This window comes from Peromyscus maniculatus, chromosome 4, assembly GCF_049852395.1.
Source record: "Peromyscus maniculatus bairdii isolate BWxNUB_F1_BW_parent chromosome 4, HU_Pman_BW_mat_3.1, whole genome shotgun sequence".
Taxonomy (NCBI): domain Eukaryota; kingdom Metazoa; phylum Chordata; class Mammalia; order Rodentia; family Cricetidae; genus Peromyscus; species Peromyscus maniculatus.
In genome coordinates, this window is record NC_134855.1 from 23778289 (window position 1) to 23790483 (window position 12195).

Below are 12195 nucleotides of genomic sequence, written 5' to 3' on the forward strand. Positions count from 1 at the left end.
GCATTTAGGCTTCGCCTTTCGCTAGTGGAGCAAAGGTGATGGAAGGAGTCTTTAGAGGACAACCATTTCGCTCCTAGACAGTTCCTCCTTAATAGGTCTATTTATTATGAAAACACAACCTACGGAGCTCTCTCTATGTAAACCTCACCTCTCACAACTGAGAAATCTCATGATGGGAAACACTCCATTGATGTGCTTGGTGTCGAAAATAGAAACAGGTACTTCCAAGAACAGGCAAATTGCAAAGTTTCCTTGATTACAGTGACTTGGATATGCAAGAGAATATAAATACAATTTAAATAGTGAAAGCTGTATGCTGAATTTATGGATCACGTGGGCATTGACTGCTTGAGATGCACTCATTTGTGTGTGAGGAGGAAAAAAAAATCTCAGAATTTTTACATAGCATAATGCTTTAAATTCGTTGATTTGTTACTCATTACTTATTTGGGGGGACTGAGTGGCTACTTCCTTGTTAAAAATACCTCTTTTTTCCCCTTTCTAGGATTAATTAAGAAATGTGAAACAGTCTGTAAAGAACAAAACCTAATATTTTGTCATATGAGCAATGTAGCTATTACTGGTTTTTATGTGGAATGTGTCTTGTTGTCATGGCAAAGCATTACAGGTAATTACTTATTCTCAAAAGAAAGGGATCATTTTACCTCTGACACCTGAGATTATTTTTTAAGCTTCTTCTGTATCATGGAGATTTAAAATCCCACTTTCCTTTAAGTTAAGTTGGGTAAACTGACCAATTCTGTATTTATTGTTTGCTAGGAGGATTGCCCTCATACAACTGAGATGTAAAATTTTAACCTCAAAATATTCAAGTTAAGAATTCAACCTCTTCATGTTTATAGTAGAATATACATGGGCAAAGGTGAAATAATGCATAGATGCACAAAAATGAAGACGAACCCCCAAGTGGTAGTTACAACAGAATGTGATATTTGAGCCTTATTGGTCGGGAAGTTATTTGGTGTCTTAATTTTGTAGTTAAAATGGGAGAGGTAACTAATAGCTCCATCTCATCTTCTCACTGTAGCGACAGCTTCAAGTCTCAGTATTTTAAGTCTCGGCTCGGCAAGGGAATCAACTGCAAGTAAACGTGAATCATTATGACGATTGCATCCCTCGGTTGAAAAAAATGAAAGCAAAGTTTCAGTCAGGTCCTTTGGCAATGTTTTCTCCTCTCTACCCTCTGTGTCAGGGCACTGGCTCATCTGAGGCTGCTTTCTGAAAGCCAGCCAGTGCTAATGCCTAAGCAAGGCTGCAGTGCCCACTGGTACTGGGCATGGCTTTATCAGCTCTCATACTTTCTTGGGTCACAAACACACAGTTATCTGATGAAACATCGATCATCTTCCTTCTCCTTTCTCTATTCAGCTCCTCTAACTTTCCTGTCAGAAGCCTGAAAAAAAAAAATCTGCAGTTACTGTTGCTGAGGGGAGACAAAGTTTAACTTCTGGGTTGGCAATTGGAGAATAATTCATGAGCAGATTTCTAGCAAATGATATGATTTGCTAAATTTTGGTCTTTGATTTATATTTATGTACTCCTGCTACTGCTATAAGGTTGTGCCAGCCTCAATTAGATCATGAATGAGATCATTTTAATTCAGCCCCCAAACTGTGACCTGACCATGGTCTGAAAGTGTTCAAAAAGTAATTTTAAGCCTCCTTTTGATTTGAAAAGGAATACTGCATGCTTGGTCGTTCATACAAATAACATAAAACTTAATTATTGGATGATTTGGCAGAGGATCTTCTTGCCAAACAACAGTCAATGCCAGCTACTGTGAAGCCGGCGTTACCCAGGCCCTAGCCCACAGCCCCCTTGTGTATGGGTGTCTGTTCATTGTGTCTTAGGGCAAGACATTTCAAATAGGATTCACGGATCTGGGATGCAGGGTGCAACCCAAAGGGTGCACCGTATTTATAACTCCAGTTAAAAAATGCTGTCTCACCTAGAAGGGAAGTAGATCTGCGCTGTCAAATCACCAGGAGGCTGTGACAAAGGGAGCTCGCAGCCTGACACACGGTGTAACAACATAGCAAACACCTTTAATTCTGTCATGTCTCATACCCTTTACTTTCTCACACATTTATGGCTGCTCGAACGTTGACACCTACACTCTCTTTCGAAACTAAATAAGGCGATCTTATTTAAGCCCAAATGCAACACCTGTAAAGTTATTCTTGTGCCCAACAAAAAATAACCATTAACTCCTTCCTCATAAAAACCTCCTCTCTGCTTGCTTTGGAAAGTCTCGAGCTGGTAACGGTGGCCCAAGGGCCTGACTCTGAGGTTCACATGACCTCTCTAGCTCTGACAGAGAGGCAAGACTTTCCCCTCCCAAGGATAGTAGGGCTGAGATAATGTCACCGTCCGATTGGCCTCCGCAGCTTTTCAAGCTGCAGCCCCTTTTTCCACCACAAACTTCTGGTGTCTTTCATAGTGAGGAGAGAGGCCCCAGCTGCTCCATTCCCTCTAGCGACCGGAGTCTAATATTTTAAAAGCTAGACATGAAAATAGCTTTTCTAAAGATATTTCTTGGAATATTTAATGTGCTGTCTTGACTCCCTTTCTCTATCTTTTTTTTTTTCCTTGCCAATTATAAACCACCATTTGGAGGGCTTATGAGCAATGTAAGTCCACCTCATCTAATTAAACCACATTGTTTTAAAAGCTTGAACAGTTTTCATGTCTACAAGACTTGTCTGAATAATAAACTGCTAGAGCCAGAATTCTGAGTGTCTTTGGAGAGCCAGGATTTCATCTGCGGAGTGCAAAGGGCCAGGCACTGAAAGAGTTAACCCGCATTGCTGGGTAGGTTAATATCACAGCTGCCCGGTACCTCACTTAACAAAAGCCTCCTTTTGCAAACAGACTCCCCCCACCCCCCCACACCCAGTGTCCAAAGGTGTTTGCCGAAGTAAATCTGCCTAAATCCTTCATTGCTTGAGTCATGGGGGTGGAGGGGAGGGTGGAAGGTGTAGGGCTAATCTCTTTTTGTAAATTCTGTAAATCTTCTGGGAAAAGGGGGCAAAAAAAACTAGGAATCTGTGTCACATGCCCATGTACAACTCCTAGTGTGTCCATTCCTGCTGCTCTCATAAGTGAAGGATACCACATGGGTGTTGGAAAAGCCACCCATATCAAACAGTTCTCTCTTCTTTTGGAAAGCCTGTATGTCCAAGGGTGTGTGGTGTGGTGGTGGTGGTGGTGGTGGTGGTGGTGTGTGTGTGCATTGTGCGTGTGATCTAATTGTGGAGGAAGAACGGTTGGTATCTTAAAAGTGGTTTCAGAAAGTGGAAAAAGACAAGACGGTTCTCCAGCAAGATAATGCACTGAAAAGTTGTCACGAGAGAGGGACCTGCTCTTGCCGTGGTCTTGTTCCGGTGTCATCCACTGCACGTTACTTTTGCATGTTGAAAATGGAGACAAATAACACAGGAAAACCTGACAGGTCCGCCTACGAGGGTTTAAACAATTCCCAGCAAGAAGGAGCCCTTTAGGCACAAACTTTCTCTGTCAAGAAAACGTGAATACCACCAGCCCCTCCCTACAAATCCTGAAGCATCCAGTTTGAGATACAAAAAGGCTGTCATCTCACAAATGTTAAACATACTAAAAAAATCTGAAAAAAAAAGTATGGAGAAGGTGTGAAAAACGTGGCACTTTACAGCCCTCAAAGCTTTTTAAAATAGAACAACTTTTCCCCCTAAAATTCTTTTCAGAGATTTTTTTTTCCTTTTTGGCTCATCTGAGAGTTTCTTTCTTGGCTTTTTTCCCCTTTCATTTGAAAATATGAATTATCATAAAAAGTCAGGGTTGGAGGGGGGGAATGGGAAAGTCTTTTCCAGTTTTCCTGAGGATTTTTTTGTCTGTGTTCAGGCTGTGCACCAGCCCCTTCAGCCAGACCAGGGCTGGGTCTCCAAGCCCGCCCCTTCCCGCCCATCCTCCAGTGCCCTCACCTCCTAGGTCATACGGTAAACAATCATAGTTATTAAGGCCAGATTGTAAGGAGCATTCGAGACTGGGAAGTCTGCACACCTGACCCCCGAATCTTACAGGCTTCTAGGGTAGAATTCAATCCCTCTCTGACACTTTTTACCTCAAGTGGAGCGGTGGCCATGAATAGTACTGACATGCCATCTTGTAACACTATATGCCTGTCAGGAGGGACAGGCAGGGGTGAGTATCAACTATATAAGGCTGTAACTAGGGGAAGGCCCAACAAACAGCCACAAACACCTAAGTTACTTTACTCAGCCACTATCCTCTGCCTGCCTCCTCTCTCTCTCTCTCTCTCTCTCTCTCTCTCTCTCTCTCTCTCTCTCTCTCTCTCTCTCTCTCTCTCTCTTTTCATCTTGGCTTTCTGTGGCAGAATGCAAATGGAGCCTGCCGGCGGTGAAAGGGCTGAATTGTGATTAAGAAGAAGAAGAGCTCTTTCTTTGTTCTCCCCTCAGGGGATGTTTACTGGGAGAGACACAGCGGATCAGATATGAAAGGCATTCAGGTCAGCATTGATGTGAGCGAAAGTGAAATCATACCTAAGGCATTCAAAAGACCGCCGTGTCAGGGGTTCAGCTAACGGTGCAGCTACTGTGTGTCTTCTCAGAGAGGCAAAAAAAATCCTTCCACTGACTGGCGATTTCTTTTTCCCCTAATTTGCTACAAAATTATAACCCACCCCCACCCCATTTACTTCCCACCACATGACACAACAGTGAGGATTTTCTCTCCTCCTGGACCACACACAAAACCAGACCAACTTCTAATGATGGTATTACATAAATGAGCCAGCGAGGCACCATCCGATCTGTGAAAGATTTTTAAACAGGTGTACTCCTGTGGGCTTGCATAGATGTATGATATGCAGGAGAGAATTGAGAGGAGAGAAACTCCAAAAGACACATGCATGGATGGTGTTTTTCCTGTCAGGGTGCTGACAGGAAACACAACACACACACACACACACACACACACACACACACACACACACACACACACACGAGAGAGAGAGAGAGAGAGAGAGAGAGAGAGAGAGAGAGAGAGAGAGAGAGAGGGAGAGAGAGAGAAGAGAAACAGCACAGAACATCTTCAAATGAAATCCTTTATTTACTTTGTAATTACTAGTTACACTTTTCTTGAGAGCTTTCCCTCTGACACAACTGTCACCCAAGATAAAAGTATTTGGCACACAGCTTATGAAGGCAAGGCTTCCTGCAGCCTGATGATTATTATCTTTTTTTTTCCCTCTAAAAACTGCTTGATGAAGAAATCCTTGGATCTTACTTTTAAAAGTTTACACTCCCTACAGCCCAAATAGTCACTCAATAGGTTTTTTATCCAAGTGGTAAGCTGATGATGTTGGCACAGACAGAACTATATAAATATATACAAAATTCACAAATCACAGCAAACACACTCACAACAAGGAGGGGCCTGGATGTTCCAAGGCTCAAAAAACTAAAAGGAAAAAAATCACATTTCATCTGGTTGCTTAAGAAGAAAGAGAAGAAACGGGGCTGCATTTGTTGGTTTGGGGTCATCCTTCTCTCTGCTCTGAATTCTATTCTTCAACATGCACGTCTTGGCTAAAAAGCATATTTGGGCTTATGTTAACATCTGCTTTTGTGGTGACATTTTGTATATTTTCAACTAGTGTTTCTGCATCACAGATTTTCCTCCTTTATCTCTTTGCTCTAAAAAGACAAGCAAAGAGCAATCAAAAAGGTGTCTGACTTGGCCATTCAGACAATTGCCCCCTTGTGGGAATACGGGAATGAATGGTACAGTGGACACCCAGCACCATTGACGTTATAAACATGTAAATGAAACACATTAGCGCAGACAATCAATTGTCTGTGAGCATTGCAAACCTGCACACTCCCTCTCTCTGTGACAGGCACAAAATAGTGTCTACCTTGGGAAGCCACGGTGCTGGAGAGGAATAGGACAAAGAATCTCCTTTCACATAGAAGAAAATGCACCTTCAGAGCCTTGGAAGAATGCAGATGACAGAGAGAGTTGTAAGAAAAAGCACCCCCGCCCGCCACCCCCCCACCTCCCCCACCCCCCGCCCTGGAATAATCACAGTCCTGTTAGAGAGCTAGCAGCAGCCTTCTTTCCTACCTTCAGGGGAAACACACATTTCCCTCTACCCCAGGAAAATAAGGCATTAGGGTCTTGAACAACCTCTTGCAATTTTCTTTAAGCAAATTAAGGAAGAGAAGACGAAGGGAAGAATGTGAAACCTATGACAGAGCAGTTTAACGGGGAGCTGCAGTCTAGGTCTCCCCACATTTGAAAATAAACGCAAAAAGGTGTTAAGTCATTTTTACTTGACAACAGAGCAACATTGCAAAGTTTAAAACCTGAAGCCTACCCTTATCCCTGGTGGACCGCCACAGCAAGGATGCCACCAGGCTGGCTGCTGGCTCCGCTGCGAAGGAAAGCACGTGTCTACCCCAATTGGCTTAGTTTTTCCAAACCAAAATAAAACAAATAGATCAGTCTAGATACATAGCCCCCAGCCTTGTGTGTGCAGCGTCTCCACAGAGAGAACAGGATGGAGATGGATATCTCCGGAGCACCCTCAGAACTGGTACCTGCGGTACAGACAGCCTGAGAGCATTCAAAGTAAGGAAACAGGCTCCCTAGAACAAACTCATCAACTTTACAAAAGCGACTTGCCAAAGATTTCTACTGTTGCAAAGATAGGTAAGTTGTGACCACTTAAAGCCTGAAGGACTCTATCCTGCTTTGATATGTAGAGAGGGTCTCTCACTCCCAGTTGCCCATCCCTATCTCACCTCTGAGGGAGGGGGGTGGAAGCCTCATCCTGAGAAGGGGTTGATTGCGGTCCCCTTTCTTTTCATTTAAGCACCTCTGCAATGGGAGCAACATCTCCATCCCTCATTGCCTCTCAGCATCACTAACAGCACCTCCACTCCCTTTAAAGAAGTGGAAAGGAGTGAAGGTTTCTTTTAAGCAGGGATAATCGTTTCTGCTCATCTGATTGCTTCTCCCCAAGACATTCAACTTAAGTACTTTTCTGTATACACTGAAAATCAGAGAGCAAAGGTGTTTGGTAAAAGCCTGACTGCCCCCGCCCTCTTCCTAGCCCACAGCACCCAAACCTTTAGTAGAAACTTTGAAGCAAAATCAAGTAACTTTTTCTTCCCTCTTTCATTTCCTTCTTCTCCCTTCCTAATTCAGTTTTCCCTTAAAAGACAACTTCACTCCTTCCTCTGAAACAGGCAGCCCAGCGATTTCAGTTTTGTTACCACGCACATATGCCTGTGTGACTTTTCCAGAGGCTGATGGTGGAACACGGGGCGGGGGGAACTGGGGAGGCAGGCCCCTCTTCACAGAAGGTTGCTAATCAAGAAGGAAACTAGAGCATCCCAGGACCTGCTGCCTAAATCAAGGGGTGAAAGCAACAAACTTTGCAAGTTACGAACAGGCTGCAAGCGGTGGCAGACTGCAGCGGAGTCTGGAGTGCTCATTCCTGCCTCCTGCCTCCAAGGCTGTGTGGAGATAGTGGGGTATAATCAGAGGACTATAAAGGAGGGGGTGCTGGCTTCCCCCCTCCTCTCCAGCCTTAGTGAAAGTGTTACAAAGTGAGTCAGGCGGCTGAGGATCATCTGACTGAACTTTCTTGAAACCTACACACATTCTTGTCTGCTGGCTATTTGCTTTTTGCCTCCTTCCCCTAACCTTACTCCCCCTTTCCTCCCTGAACATCTTATTTTCTAGGAAGAGATTTCCTGCTTTCCCTGTGGGTGAAAGGAGAGGAACTACTAGCCATGGCTTAGCTTGGCCCTGGCACTGTCTTTGCTAGTCATCTGGCTGGCCTGAGAGTATGGGAGGTTGGATTTTTTAGATTGCTCCTCTTTCTATATTTATGTCCCCTGATCTGTCTTCTTGTCCTGGGCTTTTTACAAAAAAAAAAAATAATAATAATAGTAGTACACATCACCATCTTCTAAGCCAAGGTTTGGGCCAGCCATTCAAACACACAGGGACTGCTTTGCCGGTTTGTCTCCTTGTCATCTAGTCTATACACACACACACCGCTGACTTCATTAAAATTATATAAAGTGCCATTCTAGGTCTTGGGCCTTTTTTTTTTTTTCCACCTTGCAGCTTCTATTTCTACGATTATTGTTGCTATTATTCCTTTCCAGGAATTTCTAGATGATGCTGATAAGCATCATCATATTTAGTGTTATCAGCAAAGACACAAGCTCAAAAGTGACATCTTTTCCATGAATCCAGGAAAGAAGAAAAACCCACTCAGTTCAGATAACTCCTGGCAATTCCCAAAAGAAAATGCATTGGGTATGTATTTGATGAGAAAGAAAATGAAAGAGTCATGGGGCCGACTCTCCTACCTGCCTCTCAAGACCTGGACACTGCTAAGTCAGATCAAACCCAATGAGAACACTGACAAGTCCTTAGCTTATAGCACGGTTTCTCATAGACTCTTCGGAAAAGGAGACAGGTAACCGTCTAAGTCAGAGAAGCTGTGGGCAACAGATGGACGGGCTGTTGAGTGTTTAGGGTCTGGGCTAAATGCCTGAAAAATCACAGTTCAACTCCATCCACCTCAGAGTGTGGAAGCTTGTCCCAAATTAAGGCTGTTCATAGGGGAAATGGTTGGTGTCCCTGACCGCATCCCTCCCTGGTACACTGTGTTACCTGTGAGGCCCCAATGTCTGTGCCACCAGAGTTCCCAGGGAGCCTGGATCTCTCCCTGTCCCCAAACTGGGCTGTGGCCTGACCTCACTGCTGGAGCCAAGTTGGTATTTCACAGCAGAATCATGAAGGGAGTGTAAGGAGGAAGAACAAGAAGAAATAAACACTTCAAACAGTCTTCACTGCAAAAGAATACTTCTGGTAGCCTAGCTTTTAAATCTCATTTCTCTCTCTCTCTCTCTCTCTCTCTCTCTCTCTCTCTCTCTCTCTCTCTCTCTCTCTCTCTCTCTCTCTAAAAAAAAAAAAAAACAGTTTAACATGGGGGGGGGGCTTCATGACACAAAGCTTTTGTTATCCAGATGATCAGCAACGTGCTTCAGATACTTGTAAGGGGGGAAGCCCCACAACAGACATTGATTTTAGAAAATCAATAACTAACATTTAATAAAGGGAACAGAGGAAACACGAGAGAGGAGAGGGGAACATTGGATGTAATTTTAGTGTCTACTAAATTACCCAGAGATGGAGAAGGGGAGGTCTCCTGTGTAAGGACCACCTTAAATAATGCCAGGCAGCAATGAAGAAAAAATTAAATTAAAAGAGAGACACACGCACATACTTAAAAAGAGGCTGCCTGAACCGAATCTTGGGGACCAGCTTGGAATATATTATTGTCCTTGTTTTTTTGTAATACTAAGCCAAGCAAACAGATCAAAGACAGCACAAAGAGGGAAGGCAGGGTAACATAACGAACAGTTTTTTACTAAAATTCCTCTATCACTCCCCCATATGGTTCCCCACCTCCACCACCACAAGCAAAAGACACACACACACACACACACACACACACACACACACACACACGAAGAGAGAGGTGAGAGAGGGAGATTATTCGTCTCTAACCAGAATCCTTTAGTCTTTGTGTTTACTCCCTCCAGCACCCCAAACTCCCACACTGCACCCCCCCACCCCCCACCCCCGCCAACCCTCTGCACGCGGTGCAGCACTGAGGTTAGGCTAGGGGAGCGCACGATTGTCCTCTCTAATGGAAAGTTGTTCCAAGTGGGCCCGGGTAGTACCCGCCAGGCGCGGGCTGGGGGAGCGAGAACCCGGGCGGGTGCTACGACCCTAGTGCCCAGCTCCGGAGCGTCTACACCGCCTGCGCCCGCTCAGCGGGCTGAGAGCGAAAGGAGGGTGAAGTTTCCTTTCCGATTCTGGGCTGGCGCGGCTGGATCGCTTGTTTGTTTTGAGGGGATGATTCCCCCCCCCCCGTTTCTTTTCATTTTTTTTTCTTTTAAAACTCAGTATCCTCCGTCAGCACCCACCCCCTGCACCCTCTGTCGTCCCCCAACTCTCTCCCCTCCCCCAAGCTCCTTCCGCGCACTTGCCAATCACTTTTCTCTTTTATTCCCACGATTTTGTTTGGGGGTAATACCTAGGGGGTCTCTCTCTCTCTCTCTCTCTCTCTCTCTCTCTCTCTCTCTCTCTCTCTCTCTCTCTCTCTCTCTCTCTCTCTCACACACACACACACACACACTTCCACAGTCTCTCTCCAAAATGGACCTAAACTCTCATATACACACCCCTTTAATCTGCCACCTCTGATCTGCGTGTCCCCTCATACCCCCATCTCTTTCCTCCTTCCTGACTCAGCCTGGATAACGGGTTCCTCCGGGGATCCTTCTGGCCGTGGAGCAACTGCTGGGAAAAGTCTCTCTTCGCCCTCCTCTCTGGCCCGGAGCGGGGCCTGAGCCTGCTGCAAGAGGAGCCGGGTCCCCAGTCCGCAGCTCCCGGCTCGTCCCTCCTACCCTCGGGTCCCCGCGTTCGGCCAGGGCCCGCTGCCCGCGGACCGTTACTTGGCGCACATAGAGGCAGCCCGGCGACTCCGGCAAGAAACTTTGAGGCTGGCGGAGGCGCAGTCTCCGGTCCCCTCCCTCGCCCTCGCCGCCCTTCTGCCACCCTCGCCCGCGCCCCTTAGTCCAGCGCGCCCGGGCGCGGGAGCCCCCGCCCTGTCCTCGCCGGCCGCTCCTGCCGCGGGGCCGGGGACCTGCGGGCCGGGGAGCCGAGCAGGCGGAGGCGGCTGGGGTGCCGGGGCCGCGGTGTGGAGCGCAGGTCCGGTCGGCAGCACTCGGAGCAACCCCCCCGTCGCCCGGCGCTCACTTGGCCCCGCACTTGCTCAACTCCCCCCCCCGGTGCAGCGGCCGCGCGTGGGGCTCCGGCGCTGGCCGCCGAGGGAGGTTCGCCCGCGAGCCCTAGGCGCCGCCACGGGCTTCCTTCTCCCTCTCCCCCCCTTCCCCCCGGTCTCCAGCCGCGGAGTGGCCCGGAAAAGTTTGGTTCGGGCCTCTTCTTACCGTTTTTCCTCCTGGGATTGGCTTGTTTGCGCCTCTTGCACCGGGGGCCATCCGCCATGATCGGCTGCTTCATTGATAAGAGCGGATCAGATGGCAGTTCGCATGGACTCGGCGCCCTGCTTCGGCAGCACGCAGGCTCGATCTAGCAACCAAACACAGCGACAATGTGGGCATCGCCCGCGCCCATTGAAACGCGCGCGGGCCGCCCAGGGGAGCCGGGCCAGGGCCCGGGTGAGCACCCATCCGCGCCCCCAGCGCCAAAGTGAAACTTCGGCGGCCCCCTCCCCGCCCCCCCACCCCCAGCCTTGGCCCCGAGGCGCTTTGTGTTGTTACTGTTTGGTGTGTTGCACTCGCGAGGGGGATCAGAGACAAGAATTACATCTTCAAAATGAGTCATAACTCCTGACCGTATGAGGGAATGCACACAGCGGTACAGTAAGACTGCTTGACTCAAGGCTAGGCGGACCCCTTCCTCCGAAAAGTCCTCAGCCGGGCTCGGCAACTTGGGGAGGGGGTCTTTCGCTCTCATCGTTTCTCATCCCTCCTCCGACCCCCCATTCCCAAGAGGGAAAAAAAGTAACAAACAACGCAAAACAGCCCTTGGATGAAGCACACTCGGGTAAATTGATAATAGTAATTACAGGAAGCCCACTCGCCCCGCGACCCCTCCCCTCCCCTTAGGAGTTTATCGAGGCACTGTCTCTTTTCCCCTACACCCTCCGCCCCCAAATTAAGATTTCCCATTTTACCCGGCAAAAGAAATATAATTATAAGGCTCTCTGGACATTGTTCCTCCCCCAACCCCACCACTTGGACAATATTTACTTAAGTCCCCCCCCCCTCCACATATGTTCCCCCACGCTGATTTCCTTAAATTCTTCCAGTAGATTTTTTTTCCCTCTCAAGAAAGGAAAGAGAAAGTCCGTAGCCACTGTGGCAACACTTTTAAGTTGTTCTAAACGATCGTATCCTTTTTGGCTTCGAAACTTTTGTACCTAAAAATCGAGGGAGGCGCTGCATTTTTTCAGCTGAAACTGTCAAAACTTGGAGAAGGGGACCTCGGAGGCAGGCCGGAGAAGAGGAGAAGCCTGAAACTCCGCGGGGTGGGAAGACGCTGTGCCTCGAGGATTAG

General features: G+C 47.3%; 1 protein-coding gene across 3 annotated transcripts in view; it reads right to left on the bottom strand.

Annotated features, from left to right (window-relative positions):
- Window positions 1-12195, bottom strand: part of Zeb2 (zinc finger E-box binding homeobox 2) — a 127804-nt gene extending 115609 nt beyond the window's left edge. The window contains exons 1-2 of one of the 3 annotated variants that reach the window (XM_076569404.1): window positions 12059-12195; window positions 11064-11205 (exon numbers count right to left, since the gene is read on the bottom strand). In XM_076569404.1, the coding sequence (XP_076425519.1) occupies window positions 11064-11136 (73 nt within the window). In that variant the 5' untranslated portion in view covers window positions 11137-11205; window positions 12059-12195. Of the gene's footprint in view, window positions 1-10336; window positions 10466-11063; window positions 11364-12058 lie in introns of those variants that run through there. The other 2 variants (XM_076569405.1, XM_042275260.2) reach the window with 2 other exon arrangements.